The 16,543-nt window shown below is 44.9% G+C and overlaps 1 protein-coding gene across 1 annotated transcript in view; it reads right to left on the reverse strand.

Moving 5' to 3' along the window:
- FAT3 (FAT atypical cadherin 3) overlaps positions 1-16,543 on the reverse strand; it is a 458,658-nt gene that overhangs the window by 113,399 nt on the left and 328,716 nt on the right. Inside the window, exons 6-7 of the mRNA XM_081909132.1 lie at positions 13,856-14,066; positions 13,304-13,410 (exon numbers count right to left, since the gene is read on the reverse strand). Coding sequence (XP_081765258.1) covers positions 13,304-13,410; positions 13,856-14,066 — 318 coding nt within the window. The remainder of the gene's footprint in view (positions 1-13,303; positions 13,411-13,855; positions 14,067-16,543) is intronic.

Genomic DNA, 16,543 nt, shown 5'->3' on the forward strand with positions numbered 1-16,543 from the left:
TTGATATTAATTTAGGAGCAAGATTCAAGTGTTATTTGTATGTCAATTCTGAGCAACTCACCACCAGGGCTACCTGCACAGTTTTTAAAGCAATCTGACTAATTAATAGTCTACTTGTGCCCCCCACAAAAAACCTACCCATGAGGTATCACCCATCTAAAGAAGCTGCCTTAAGATTATTTGCCCAATAAGACCGCTATTGGCTATTTTGACTGGCCCAACGTGGGGCTCAAAACCCACAACCCAGAGACTGAGGGTCTCATGCTCTACCAACTAGGGAATCCCAGTAGCTCTCCAGGGTCTCACAAGAAGTATCTCACATCACCTCAGCTGCAGATTGAATGTGGAACCTTCTTCAAGCCAAACCTGAGGCAGATTCACTGATCTGTGGCCCTTGCTGTCAAGGACACGTATAAGAGCTGGTTCCCAACATCCTGTCACATTCTAGCATGACCAACATAATCAGGTCACAGCAAATTAAAGGAGGGTCCATGCAGATAGGCTGGGGTCACTAGGAGTGCAAAGCGGGTTTAGCCCCCACACTGATGGGTTGTCCTTGAGTGCAACACTTTACTTTCTTCCAAGTAAGTGCATGGTCTTCAAACCGTCCCTCATCCCCGGTGAGGAAAACATAAAACGCTACACTATATATTTCTGTTGTTGTTTCTATTTATTAAATTTGCATACCACCCTTCATCCATAGATCTCAGGGCGGTTCACAACATAGAATTATAATATAAAAAACACAAAATGCACAAGAACAAGAAGAACGAAAACAAAACAATAATCCCCTCTCTCACAACACATTTAAAGGGCATTGGATGCCAATCAGCCAAAGGCCTGATCGAAGAGGAATGTTTTTACCTGGTGCCTAAAGATGTATAAAGGGACGCGGGTGGCGCTATGGGTTAAACCACAGAGCCTAGGACTTGCCGATCAGAAGGTCGGCGGTTTGAATCCCCGCAATGGTGTGAGCTCCCGTTGCTCGGTCCCTGCTCCTGCCAACCTAGCAGTTTGAAAGCATGTCAAAGTGCAAGTAGATAAATGGGTACTGCTCCGGCGGGAAGGTAAACGGCGTTTCCGTGCGCTGCTCTGGTTCGCCAGAAGCGGCTTAGTCATGCTGGCCACATGACCCGGAAGCTGTACGCCGGCTCCCTCTGCCAATAAAGCGAGATGAGCGCCGCAACCCCAGAGTCGGCCACGACTAGACCTAATGGTCAGGGGTCCCTTTACCTTTTAAAGATGTATAATGAAGGCGCCAGGCAAACCTCCCTAGGGAGAGTGCTCCACAACAGGGAGCCACCGCAGAGAAGGCCCGTCTTTGTGTTGCCACCTTTTGGTAGCTTTTGGCTGTACAACCGTTTATAAATTGGCAAACAGATGCATAAATATTTGTGGGAAAGGAAACCAGGGGGACCGTTTCAACCACTCAAGCACCACCAACCTAAAGGTAAAGGGACCCCTGACCATTAGGTCCAGTCGTGACCGACTCTGGGGTTGCGGCGCTCATCTTGCTTTATTGGCCGAGGGAGCCGCTTCTGCTGAACCAGAGCAGCGCACGGAAACACCGTTTACCTTCCCGCTGGAGCGGTACCTATTTATCTACTTGCACTTTGACATGTTTTCGAACTGCTAGGTTGGCAGGAGCAGGGACCGAGCAACGGGAGCTCACCCCATTGCAGGGATTCGAACCGCCAACCTTCTGATCAGCAAGTCCTAGGCTCTGTGGTTTAACCCACAGCGCCACCCGTGTCCCGAAAGGAAACCAGGGGGACCGTTTCAACCACTCAAGCACATCTGGAGCTCGCTAAGAGAGGAAGCAGTGATGGCCACCAACCTAGTTGGCTTTAAAAAGAGAATTAAACAAATTAATAGCTATCATGGGCTAGGAGAAACAATGGCTATGGCAGGTTCTCTGCCTTCTTTCTTCCCTAGGTTACTTTTTTTAAGGGGAGTGGGGCTTATACTACAAGCAGAGGCAGCAGAAGCTACAGCAACCCTGTTGCTTGAAGCCTGACTTCTGATCTACATCCTCTAGTATCCTGGAACCAGTGACAGAAAGGGGCGTTGAGCAAAAGGAAACCACATAATTTTTAAGGGGGGGGTGAAGAATTGATAATTTTCAGCTCTGCTTTAATATACCCCCCTCATCACAATGGCAAGTCTTTCGCTAGTCACAAATACTGGGCCTCAGTGTTCAAATCGTAAGCCTCTAGAGAAGGCACTTAATCCACAATCGGCAGCAAATTATTTATGATTATTAAAAAATCTTTCCTATTTAAATTAATAAGAATCTGGATTTCTTTTCATGTTTTAACACAAGACGCCTGCTGACTCAAGTTACGCATTGAACCTCAGCTAAATTAAACTGGGAAAAGGGAAAAATAATTCTGTGACTCCTCCCCTCCTCACATTACTTTTTATTAAAAGTACAGATTTGATGTGAATGGGGGAAAGCCCCCACCCCACAAGGTACGAGAGAGAGCCATCAATAACCCGGGACTAACAAAACGGGTCATTATGTTCAGAAACGCAACTAATCAAAAGGAACCGCAGTTGCTTTCTTGTCCTCTAAACCTCCCAGTGAAATAAATCCATTGCAATTGTATGTTTCCTGGAGATGGTAGGATTCGGGGGGGGGGGGGATGTGAGAGAGAGCTGGCCAAAGACCCCCCCCCCCCCGTTTTAACTGAAAAAGCAAAACAGATTAATGCATCATATTGGCCTCATCCTTCAAATGGCTGTGCTGCGTCAAATCACATGCTGAGCACTGGGAATCGAGGGTGCTCACACCATTTCAGAGGTAGCTCAGTGGCTTTCAGAATGAGCACACACAGCGGGGAAATTTTAACCCATTGATTAATATCAACCCCTCCAGCAATTCTATTGAACATTTGTGCACTATGGGGGGGGGGGGAACTTTATCGCTTTTTAAACCTTCCAGGGTGAGGGAGGGCAGAGAATGAAAGGGTTTCACATTGCAATTTATGCTGATTGTTTGCCGGAATTAATAACACTGAGGGGGTAACTGCATGTTTAACCTAATGATAACCCCCGCCCCAATAAAATAAGGCCGTACTCATTTCTGATGTGCCGATCACCTGAGTTGCAACAAACCAGGGAATCAAAATAATGCCTTAAATTATGAGTTAAGCACCTGACAGCCTCAGGACTCAACTCAACCCCTAGGGGTTCCCCATCAGGTGTTATTATCCCCCCACCCTCAAAAAAAATAATGCAGTGCAGTTGCTTTTTCCTGCGCCGGTGGATACAATAGCTTTTTAACTCTCTGACCCCTATTGTGAAGGCACGTGAAGCTTTTGTAAGACACGCACTCTTATTATAAAATGCACCTCAGGCACGAAAAGGGTTTGAAAATCCACTTTTTACAGAGCCTATCTCACTGTTCCTCCTTCAGCCATCTCTGCAGATTCAGGTCAATGGAAATGGGCAGGAATCCATTTCAGTTTCACCTGGGAAGAAGGGGGTTCAAAAGACCTTATTGCTTTCATCTCGCCCTGGGATGGCAGAACCAGTGTTACTGGCCTGGCACGACTGCCATCAAATTTCGTGGACAAACACAGACTTTAAATAACTAAATACTATACCAACTGCACATACACACAACTAGTAATAAGTTCAGTTTATCGTAAGGTTCAGTTGGATTCCATCTAGCAGCCATCGACTCTGGACCCATAGTGATCAAAAGGGGCCCAGTCAAATTGGGAGAGCCGCCATTTTTAACAAGGGGCAGGAATGTAGACTGTGGGCATGTGTTTTAATCTGGTTTTTGGCTTACTGTTGGTTTTAATTATTTTTGAATGTTTTAAATACTTGTTTTAAACTGGGTTTTTTTTTAAAAAAAACAACAACTGAGAATTGCATTGTTTTATTCTTTTTGTATACCACTTGGAAGTTTACAAGCAAGTAGTATATAAATTAAAAAAAAAATAACTCTACCGAAACCATTAGCTTGAGATCCAGCAGCAGAAACCTGTTAAAAATCCCCAAGAAGATGAACAACTGAAAAAAAAAAACTCCTCTTGCACAGCAGGAGCTGCCTTAGGTCTTATAATCTAGGCCACAGGAAAGAGACTTTGAAGCTGCACAAAAGACAATTTACCGTCCAACATGTTTTTTTATGGGTTTTTTTTTTTTTGTACTGGAACTTTTCCTCAGAGGTGACTCTTATGCAGTTACTTTAAAGATAAATCAAAACTGTCTTCCACACTAGTTATTTTCAGATTGCTCCTTTCGTTCCCGGCTTCCGCACAAAGCAGAATAAGATAGTATTCTGAGGTAACAGAATTTTTGGTCTGTCACCGCAACAGATGGCAGAGACCATTTCTGAACAGGTGCTTTACCAAACCCAGGGAGATTTATTGATATGCGGGGGCAGTTCAAAAACCTGCAGACTAAACTATCCACCCTACAACTCAGAGGTCTTCCAACTCATTTTGCTGCATGTATGGCTCAAACCCGAGTTACTTCAAATTGAGATACACTTGGATCTGAGTCTAAGTCTGAGGGAGGGGGACCATTTTCATCCTGGGGGCCACATTCTGTCCTGGGCAACCTTTTGAGGTCCACATACTAGCACTGGTCAGGGCCAGAAGCCAAAAGTACGCAGAGCAATGAATACATGCAACAACTATTTCATGGAGGACTTCAGTTTCTGGCTCCCGCGCACACTGGAGGAGTGCAAATGAGCATGTCCTGCCCCATTACTCCCTGTCCTGCCCTCTTCTTCTGGGTCCAAAGGGTCTGCTGTGTCGGTGATTGCGCATCAATCTGACAAAATGGCCGCCACCTGTGTCATTTTTGTACCACTGTACACAGGGCTGGATTTAGGTTTGATGAGGTTCTAAGCTACTGAAGGTAATGGGGCCCTTTATATGTCCAGGTGATCTTTGTCAACAACAAACTGCGGCTGTTTTTCATGTTGAATATATGCTATATGGATAGGGACGCGGGTGGCGCTGTGGGTTAAACCACAGAGCCTAAGGACTTGCCAATCAGCGGTTTGAATCCCTGTGATGGGGTGAGCTCCAGTCGGCGGTTTGAATCCCTGTGATGGGGTGAGCTCCCGTTGCTCGGTCCCTGCTCCTGCCAACCTAGCAGTTTGAAAGCACCTCAAACTGCAAGTAGATAAATAGGTACCGCTCCGGCGGGAAGGTAAATGACGTTTCCGTGCGCTGCTCTGGTTCGCCAGAAGCGGCTTAGTCATGCTGGCCACATGACCCGGAAGCTGTACGCCGGCTCCCTCGGCCAATAAAGTGAGATGAGCGCCGCAACCCCAGAGTCGGTCACGACTGGACCTAATGGTCAGGGGTCCCTTTACCTTTTTATATGCTATATGGTAATTTATGGACCTAATAGGTCTCTAAAGCCATTTGCACATGTTGCCATGCAACCAGTCCATGCAGTATGTAGGCACCCTATATATAGAAATGAGCAAACCAGTGATATTTTCGGGAGCAGGCTAGCAGGCGAGGCCCATTACTTACATCATAGGAGCCTACACAACACAAAACACTGTTGCTGTATGTAGGTTTTTTTATGTTATATTTTGGAAATGTACATCCAGGTTTTTTCCCTTTAATTTTTTTGGGGGCCCCCAAGGAAGTGGGACCCTAAGCTATAGCTTGTTTAGCTGGCACTGACTGTACAGAAGGCTAGCTTCTATGCATGCACCTCTCTCCCCTTTATCTCTCCCCTCTATCCCACATTGAAAGAGTTAAAAAACAACAACATGTCCCATCTGGTAAAATACTGAAGGAGGGGGTGAAGCTGGGCTGGGGAGTGTTGTGGCCTGGGGATAGTCTTGAGGGACACATCCCATGTACCTCTGAGTCTGAGGTACCCCACATCCAGTCTAGTTCCCATGGGTCCTCCTCAGCCCATTGCAAGATATGGCACCATGAACCCGATGCTAACTTGATTTCATGCCCAAACCCCATCAATTCCCCACGTCCTTCTACGCATGTCTCAATGACTTATCTCGGCTGTTATGTACACACTTAGCAGCAGTTAACTGCAAGCGACAACGTAATTGTTCCTGACATTTAATTAAAGGTCTGCAGACACCAAGGTATTAAAACATTTCTATCGGATTATATGCTTTTAATTATTTGTTTGAAGCCAACCTTCAAAAATATTTTTTTTAAAAAAATGCAAAGGAAAAGGACCTCTATTAATCGGTTATTGTGGAAGGGATCTTTTTGAAGACAAGATCTGCAGATTTCATGAAGAAATTTCGGATGAAACAAGGGTAGCCTTGGGACTGCCAGAGCTTTTTATTTATTTATTTAAATGAATGTTTTACGCTGATAACCGTGAAAAGGGGGGGGGGGAGATTCCAATTTTTCATTTAAGTTGCTTTGCAACCATCTTAATGAGCAATCAGAAAATCACAACGTTATCAGAGCACACTTCTTAAGACAACTTTGCCTATAAAACCTAGGAAGAATTCAAAGGGGGACGATAACAGCAGCTGATGCCTTTAAAATGCCCCTTCTTTTGCTCACAAAATATAGATTAGTTTCAACTAAATCCAGTATTTGTTTAAACTCTGGAGTTACTATGCTGAGCTTCCTCCCCTGCCCTGCTAAAATTCCTACATGTTGCTTAACCAATTACTCGTTACATCAAATATATTTTGGGGCAAGTCCAATGATTAATTATGTTCTTGTTGCTTGGTTTCTTTTTGCTTGTTTCAACATATTGTATGTACAGTCAACAATATCTGTTTGCATGTTTTAACATAGGCCTTAATATAATTATCTTGCAAAATTTCAAACTGTGTTATTTAAAATAGCATGCCTAAAATGCAGGTGCATGCAAACATCTTTCTTTAAGACTTCTCCCTTACATCTCTGATTATGGGTTGGTTTCCTCTGGTACTGAAGGAAACAGCACCTAGAAATATTGCCCACTGCAGATTGTACACCAAGACAGTGCTGTGGTACCTGCTATGAGCAATATTCAGCTTTTGGCATGTGCCAGCCACAAATATTATTATTACTACCCCCAGCTGGTTCCTCCCACCATTCCTCTGCATCCAACCAGTCCATGACAGCAATTTCTGGGAGGTGTGCATTAGGCTGGTGTCAGGGAACTGCCATCGGCTCAGGAGGGAGAGAGGAAAAGCTGGATGGATTACAGAGGGCCCCCAAAGATCCTGGAAAGCAGCTTCTCCTCAGCGGGGGAGAGTAACCACGCCTCCAGTAGAGAGGAGCTGCAGGGTTCGGAGGAGGCGAGGTGTTGCCAGGACACCTTGCCTGGGCAGAGCGGGGAGGGGAGAGGTCCTCCGTTACCCGCACCCTCCTTGTGCAGTAAGGTTTCGCGCCGAGAGGGGAGGCGCAGACTGGGCGTCAAGACATTACTTTGCTGGGGAAAGTTTAAGCCCCGCCCACTCACAGATTCTGCCAGTGAATGAGCCAGCCGCAGGAGAGAGGCGCTCTGGCGCACGGAAGAGTGGCGCACGGGAGAGCCAGTGTGGTGTAGTGGTTAAGAGCGGTAGATTCATAATCTGGGGAACCGGGTTCACGTCTCTGCTCCTCCACACGCAGCTGCTGGGTGACTTTGGGCTGGTCACACTTCTTTGAAGTCTCTCAGCCCCACTCACCTCACAGAGTGTTTGTTGTGGGGGAGGAAGGGAAAGGAGAATGTTAGCTGCTTTGAGACTCCTTCGGGTAGTGATAAAGCGGGATATCAAATCGAAATTCTTCTTCTTCTTCTTCTGGGCAGATAAAGTTTATTTTTGCATCAAAAGAAAGGCTTTCACAGCCGAGCAGGGAGGTAATTGCCTGCTTGCTCTCGAGCAACCCCTTGGAAACCTAACAGCTGGTATAAAATTAGGTTGCATAAAAATCTGGAGTAAATGAAATCCTTTTGCATCATTATTTGTAGGGGATTACTTGTTCTGCAGTGGTCCCCAAACTGTGGCCTGTGGACCACTGGGTTTCATTAAGGTGGTCTGTGGTGCGCCCATGAAGAACACGTACAACCTAAATTCTGTGGAATTTGAATTGTAACACTACAAAATGCCATATAAGAAATAAAAGAAGAGTTTTAAATGCCATTAAGAAGGATACAGCATCCAGCACAGAACATTGTAACTGCTACAATGGGCAGAAAAATCATCAAGTGGTCTGCCAGAACCCTCAGCAATTTTCAAGTGGTCCGTGGGAAAAGAAATTGGGAACCACTGTTCCACTGGAATGTTAAATTCAGCCGAAGCAGTGATTGCCTCATTGAAGAGTTTGTGCTGGGAGGTTAATTTCATTTCAGGATGCAGATCTGCAATAAAGATTAGCGATCCTGTCAAAAAGAAAGAAAAAAAGTTCCTGTGGCATTCTGCTTCCTGAAATTGGGATGGCAGGTCCAGAATGAAACTGCAAATAAGGCCTGCCAATCGACTTCTTTTATCTGTTTGTTTAATCAATTGCTTTTGTAGTTCAGCATTAATGCTAGGCAATTGGAATTTAAATTAGTGTAAGGTAAAATAAATTAACGTTTGTGCTTGTGTGTGTGTGAAATCATTGATTCCACCTTCTCCTTTTGAGATTTTATTTGCTTCATCTCTTTTGGCTGCAAGCAACTCTGCCTAGACCTCAAAAATAATCCCTCTTCAGATCAGAATACTAGAACAATAAGAACTATAAAACTCACAAGAGCTTCTCTTCAGGATGAAGCAGAAGCTCTGAAAGCAGTGAATGAAGAATTATTGCTGGTTAGGGAAAGGAAAAAGAGCTTTGTCAGAAGCCCACAGATAGAAGCCACAGAGAATACCCTACATTGCTTTATTGTGGCTGAGCTCTGCCCTATATTTCGCTCACCCTGAATACTTTTTTAACTGCGAGAATTACTAAAATCAATTCTGGAACTAGAACCATGGATGCTCTGCCACAGTGGTCAGTTCCTCTGCATCCCCTTCCTCATGATAATGTGAATTAATAAAACATTGCAGAAAACCAACCATGGTAGAATCCTATATACAGCTGCATACCAACTCTTTTCCTGTAGTGTGCCCATGCTATCCTGCATCTAGGTAAAACACCACAGAAAAGTAATTTTTATATATACCAGCTTGTACAATAGTCTGCTTTCCACAGGAATTTCGCAATGCAGTGCTTTAGTAAAACACCGCAAGAAAAGAACCTTGATGCAATTACAGATACAATCTCATCAAAGTTAAAAAAAAATTGGGGGGGGGAGTGTGTTCTCAAAGTACATTGGTGCACTGGCAGGCCTATGCAGAGCAGGGGGTGTGGGTGCAGCCAGGTACACTTGCTCTAGGCCTTGGAGGGCTAAGCTGGCCAGAACGCCACACCGGGGGCCTGCTGGACTTGCCCTGTAATGGCAAGAATGTCCCATTGCCTCCCAGATGACCGGGGATTCCTGCCTTGGGCCTCAGACAAGCTCTGCAGGGGCCTGTGCACTGGCAATGCTAATGGGGTGATGTGAATAAACAATGGAGGATTCTAACAAAAGCAAGTAATTGAAACATCCAAAATTCAGGGGGAATTTGGATGCAGCTATGCTGAGTTTTGGGACGCGGGTGGCACTGTGGGTTAAACCACAGAGCCTAGGACTTGCGGATCAGAAGGTCGGCAGTTCAAATCCCCGTGATGGGGTGAGCTCCTGTTGCTCGGGCCGTACTCCAGCCAACCTAGCAGTTTGAAAGCACCTCAAAGTGCAAGTAGATAAATAGGTACCGCTCTGGCGGGAAGGTAAATGCCGTTTCCGTGCAATGCTCTGGTTCGCCAGAAGCAGCTTAGTCATGCTGGCCACATGACCCAGAAGCTGTACGCCGGCTCCCTCGGCCAATAAAGCGAGATGAGCACCACAACCCCAGAATCGGTCACGACTGGACCTAATGGTAAGGGGTCCGTTTACTTTACCTTTATGCTGAGTTTTGGAGGCACTCTGAAGGAGAAAGGCTTTGGAAGTACCTGCACCTTGAAGGATTGCAGGGATGAGCCCAAAAGGACATCCCCACAGTTAAGATTGAGCTTTGGAGGTGCTCAGAAGCAGAGAGAGAGACCCCAAACCCAGCATGAGGTCAGAGGAGAGTCCTTGCCCATCTTTAACTGTACGCTTACTACAAATGCACACACAAGGACAAGAGGAATGCTCTCCATTTATGTATCTCTACCACTGTTGTTTCAGTTATTGTAGAAACCTGACCACAGTAGTTTTGCATTCTTTCCATAAACAACTTATGACTCTGAAATTCGGTTCACAAAGATGAAAAGCAGCGCGTGTTAGTAAATCTAGCAGAGGGAAACTGGCAGGCCTGGGATTTGGAAACTGGCTTCTAGTTGCATTTTGCAGACTGCTGATCCAGCTATGCTGCAGCTCAGACTGACAGGCCTGTATTTCAAACACCTGAATGCTGTTTTTGCCTTTATTGTTTTGTGCCTGCTTTCGAACACTCTTCAGTGGCATATGGGATAGAATCCTAGCATCCACTGCTGTTAGTGGAAAATGTAATCACCTAGTTTAAGTCGCAGGTGGGCCAGTCATGTGCCCAAGCTGCTCCACCGTGGCCTCTTTCAGTCAATCTGCTTTTAGCCCACATGGTGAGCCATTTGTCTTGGGTGGTCAGGGAGATGCCACACATTTTACTGCACCGCTACAAACCTACATTTCAGAGGCTCTGTAGTTGCATGCCTTCTGCAGAGCAGACTGAGACAGCACCTTGCTGGCCCATTTGATGTCATCGGACCAACTGAGAATCTGTTCATTTTGCTCTTCCTGCCGCCCAACCCACCCTCCTTTTCTACTGTGCCTATTAAATTACAAACCATCCTGTCAGGAACCTGTCTATCCTCTCCTTTGTGAAGCACTCTGTAGAATTTAAAAGTGCTAAATAAATAATAAAAGGGTGATTCATTATTCCAGGAGTGCTGAGCTGCTGTTGATGCATTTACATGACAGATGCTTTCCTCTCTGTTGATCCTGCCAGGGCTTTTACGTTTGTTCTTTAGGAGAAACTGGCACAGGTGACATCGGGTGTTTGGGTGGCCAGCAAAAGTAATCACAATCCAGGAATCCCAAACTCAGCCCTCCACCTGTTTTGGGACTACAATTCTCATCATCCCTGACCACTGGTCCTGTTAGCTAGGGATGATGGGACTTGTAGTCCCCAGCTGGAGGGCTGAGTTTGGGGATGCCTGGCCCAGACCATCTAGCCCACAGGTGGAGAACATTTTTCCTACAGTAGGTTTTTTTCCTATTCAATATCACACATCAATCCTCCATCCAAAAGGCAAAAATGTTCAGGGCACAAAGCAGAGGTATTGAAGGATGTGGCCCGAGGCAGCAACTTTCTCCAGATGTTCTCCAGATGTTTATTTATCTAAATTACTTCTGTACTGCTTTGCGTTTTCTTTTAAAAAAAAAAGACCTCTAAGCAAGTTTAGAACTTATCATATCACCTGCTTTTTAAATCTGTGGGCCTTTGTATTACTATTTTTGAGGATGCCAAGGACTGAATCTGGGATTTTCTGCATGCAAGGCATGTACTCCGCCCCTGAGCTAAGGCTGTCTCCCAACACATAAAGGTTACACCGGAATCAGGGAAACAGTTTCTCTCCTCTCCGACTTTCTTTCCCTAACTCAGCTGATGTTGCACCCGCTAGTTATAAATAGGAGAATCACCTGGCCGTGTCTCTGATTCAGCATGCATCCACGAGGAGGCAATTTAGCAATATCAGCTGCAATCTCAAACGTTCTGGAGTGCTTGTTGAGTCCTGCTACAGTCAGCAGGATTTAGAAATATGCAAACCCTTCATATGCAAACAGCATCCTTCATTTGTAACACACCTGCCAATCTAGCACAGAATCAGACTCCTGGCTTCCCCCTTTCTCTATCTGTCCTCTTCTCTTTACCCACACTTTTTTTTTAAAAAAAAACCCCAGTGGTTACACTCAAGTTTTTTAGTACAGCCTTATGAACAGCTACTTGCCTGGCCACCTGAGGCAAGGAACAATGGCCTCCAGGCGACCAAACCAAGCAACTTTTACAAAAGGTCTGGTTCAGTCCTCCTCCCCACTTCCTCTCTTTGTGACTGTCCAAATCTGTAATATAAATTACTAACAAAGGCACAGGTGGACAAATTGTGTTGTTGTTTTTTTGGCACTTATGTGTTAAGCTGCCTTTCAACCCAATGTCTCCAGGGTGGTTGGTTAATGAGGTATACGAGAGCAGCTACATATCATATAAAACATGCTAAAAGTAATTTAAAGCACACTATAGTCACTGGCAGCAAAAAAAAACCAGGAGAGGAAGATGATTTGGGCCACCCAAAAGCCCTCCAGAAGAGGGCCACATCTATCTAGAATCAATTAAGGATGGAGCAAGGAAAGCTTTCTAGGAAGGCAATTGAGCTGTTTGGGAACCATCAAGAAGGAAGCCCTGTTCACAGAAGAAGCAAGTTGTCCAAAGGAGATCTCAACACATATATAGGGAGCAGGCAGTCCTAAAGATGTCAAGGGGCACAGACCATTTAGGGGATTAAAGGTGAAAAAAGAAAAAGAAATTGGCACTTCAAATTGTTGCAATATTGGTAAAATATTTTCCTCAATGCTTATTCCAGGCCACATCCCAGGAGCTATTTTTGAACAAGCTGAAGTTCCTGGGCACTTTTCAAAGGCAGTGTGACGTAGGGCTCCTGCTCAAAATTTCTAGGCACAAGTCCAGGCTTTCCTGGTCTGTATCAGGGTGTTGCCATTGTTTGTTTTTGCTCTGGAGCATTCCCTGTGAAAACTCGCTCTTTACCGATGAATCAGAGCAAATGGCAATCTGCAGAAAACCCAAATTGCTGTTTGTTCCGATTCAGCGTTAAAGAGCAGGTCTTCCTGGGGAAAGCAGTGGGGAGCAAAATAATAATAAAAAGCATCCAGACACAGAACGGGAAGGCTTGACTCTTTGACTAGAAAGCGAGGGGCAAATGTTAAGTGTGGATAAGTCCAAAGTCTAATCTGTCAAGTGGGCTTGTACAAACATTTCCAGGTAGAAACATGTGCAGGCTGACTCTATGGAGTTATTTGCAAGGTCATTCCAAATTATTTAAAAGCTTGGGGTGATTGTGAGTGACGAAACTCTTCACGATTGTCAAGATATACTGTAGTTAGAATGACTATAGGAATGGCTTACAAATGGCTTCCATTTGTCGTCTCCGAGGTAGCTAGTAAAGATTTAAGTGCAGCTGGCTTCAGACTGCTCTCTTTTATGGGTTTTTTTCTTTTAAACACAACACCATCCCCCCAAAAGGTAAATAAATAAGGCAGTTTAGAAAGTGTACTGTAGCAATGTGTTTGCACTGAAGGTACCTTCTGTTGAACAGTTCTGCCCACAAGCTGTCTGTAGGATATAGAACATCTCTCGAGCATGCTTGCCACCTTGACGCACAGCAGTCGGAAGCAGAAAAGAAAGAAAGAACCGAGATAACAGAATGCAAGAGGAAAAAATAAAAGCGTGAAGAGAAAAGAGAGAGAGAGAAATGAGGGACAGCCGATCTAAGTTACCATCAAAATACATTTAGAAATGGGATTAGCAAACTATGGCCAGAGAATTTAAATGACAGACAACATTAGGATTGCAAGTCAATCACATATTATGGAAGAGAAAAAAAGGAACAATCCAGCCATAAAAGCTTAGCTAAGGCATCATAACCAAAGCATGACAAAGTAGTATATTAAGTTAGCCATTTTCAAGTACAGCACCACAAATGCAGTCTTAATTCCGGGGAGCTAATCCCTTGTTAGTTTCCTCCTTATCAAAATCCACACCACACTTATTTCCTCCTGCTTGGAAGATGCCCATTGGCACCATGCCCACACTTACCGACAATGTCAAACCACAGCGGGATGTTGGCAGGTTGCACTGAGACCACGCCAACGATCTCCGTCACTCGGTCGCTTTCCATGACGGTGAAGTTGTAGAAGGGCTCGTCAAATGTCAGCGGGATGGGGGAAGGCAACGGTTTCTTAATCCACTCAATGTGGAGGCGAGCGGTCGAAGATTTCTGCGGCCGCCCATTGTCAACGGCTTTTATCTGTTGCACATGGAGAGAGGGAAAGAAGGCAGGTAACAATCTGGCAGACTCCTTCCTGAATAGAATTTATGTGTATTTCTCTCTCTCTCTCTGAAACAGTCCACAACTTTCAGTTTTCCGGATGTGAGTCATAGCTGAAGGATGATTTGCCTGTGCCCAGTGCCAAATTCAATCATAAGGTTTGTGTTTTGGTGGTTGGTAATATATATACCGTATTTTTCGCTATATATATATATATATATATATATATATATATATATATATATATATATGCAGGTTTTGGTGTCCTCGGGTGTCTTCCCGTGTAAAAGTTGGGGTGTCTAGGCGACGTTTCGACGAGGTCTCACTCGTCATCTTCAGGCTGGTGCTTTCGGCTTCTTGTTACTGGAACAGAGCAGGATCTCAGTGTTTGAGTTCCTATAAATACTGTTGAGGGGGTGTGGTGTATAGCCTCCAATGTTCTGGGCAGAGAGGAAGTTCCCAGGCTAGTGTGCCTTTTCTTCTTTTGTGCCTTGAGGGATATCTTGAGTGATTTCTTGAGTGATATCCTGAGTACCACTTAGGTGGGTCATTAGGTGTGGATTAGTTGCTAAAGTCTTTGTGTCTTGACCTCTTGAACTTTGTGAAGAGTTTTTCTGAGAAGATGGCTGTACTGCACTTAGTTGTGCTCTGGCTTGGCTTCGTGTATAGGGGCGAGCTGTGGTTTTGTGGCCTGTGTCAGCCAGATCTGTGTAGGGATTGCAGGGGGGTGCAGCATCCGGAGGTGCCACCATGGTTTGGCTACTGGATGGTGTCTGTAATTTATCTGTGGAGAGGGTCTGGGTTTGGGTCTGGTGTGGTTGATTGGTGATGGCGTTCTGTGTGCCTCTGGATCTGGTGTCAGTTTTTGTGGGGAGGGCTAATTTCCAGATGTCTGGCAAGCGGGATGTGTCGTCACGCTTGTTCATGTTGTGAGGGTGTTTCTCTATCTCGATGGCTTCCATGATTATTCTCTTGTGGTGATGTTCCATGTTAAAGAGCAATTTGGAATCTGCAAAATTAATTTCGTGTCCTGTTTCTTTCATGTGTTGGAAAAGAGAGGAAGTTTTTTCTTCTTTTTTGACGGCATTCTTGTGTTCTGCGATACGTGCATTTATTCGTCTGTTTGTTTGTCCAATGTACGTGGCTGGGCAGACTTTGCAGGGTATTTCATAGACCCCTTGGTTTTCCAACTGGATTTTATCCTTGGGGTTTCTGAGGATATTGGCTATTTTTTGGTTGGTGCAAAAGGCTGTTTTGATATTGTGTTTATGGAGGATTTTGCTAATTTTATCTGTAGTGCCCTTGATATAAGGAAGGAGGGCCATGCCATATCCTGGTACTCAGGATATCACTCAAGAAATCACTCAAGATATCCCTCAAGTAATTAAGGCACAAAAGAAGAAAAGGCACACTAGCCTGGGAACTTCCTCTCTGCCCAGAACATTGGAGGCTATACACCACACCCCCTCAACAGTATTTATAGGAACTCAAACACTGAGATCCTGCTCTGTTCCAGTAACAAGAAGCCGAAAGCACCAGCCTGAAGATGACGAGTGAGACCTCGTCGAAACGTCGCCTAGACACCCCAACTTTTACACGGGAAGACACCCGAGGACACCAAAACCTGCATTCCTGTACCCGTGAAAATCTACGAAAGCATATATATATATATATATATATATATATATATATATATATATATATAAATATTTTTTATTAACCGACCAATTACATCAAATCAAACCAAATTACATAAATTACAAAGCCGAATTTTGAAATTTTGTTGGGGGTACCCATATTTCAAGTTCCGAAGGGGACTTTTTTTTTGCTGTATAAGATGCACCAGACCACAAGACGCACCTAGTTTTTGGAGGAGGAAAAAAATTCTGAATCTCAGAAGCCAGAACAGCAAGAGGGATCGCTGCGCAGTGAAAGCAGCAATCCCTCTTGCTGTTCTGGCTTCTGGAATAGCTGTGCAGCCTGCATTTGCTCCATAAGACGCACACACATTTCCCCTTACTTTTTAGGAGGGGAAAAGTGAGTGGTACACACACACACACACATACACACATATTTGAAAGGGACCACAAGGGTCATCTATTCCAACCCCCTGCAATGCAGGAATCTTTTGCCCAATGCGGGGCATGAACACACAACCCGAGATTAAGAGTCTCGTGCTCTACCAACTGAGCTACCCTTTGGTTAAAGCAGGGATAGAGAACCTGTTTTCAGCCCAAAGGCCACATTCACTTCTGTGCAGCCTTTAAGGGGCCACATGCGAATGGTGGGTGGGGCCAAAGGCAGATGTGGGCGGAGCAACAACAGGAAAGAGCTGTATGCAGATATACTGCCCCATATACTGTCACTTTACTCCCATGATCTTCTGGGTTAAAGGGGGTGCAAACAGATTTTTCTCTGGACCCAAATAATGCAGAAATGAGTGCCAAACATGCACT

This window comes from Podarcis melisellensis (genome assembly GCF_964234715.1).
Source record: "Podarcis melisellensis genome assembly, chromosome: 4".
In the NCBI taxonomy this organism is placed as follows: Eukaryota; Metazoa; Chordata; class Lepidosauria; order Squamata; family Lacertidae; genus Podarcis; species Podarcis melisellensis.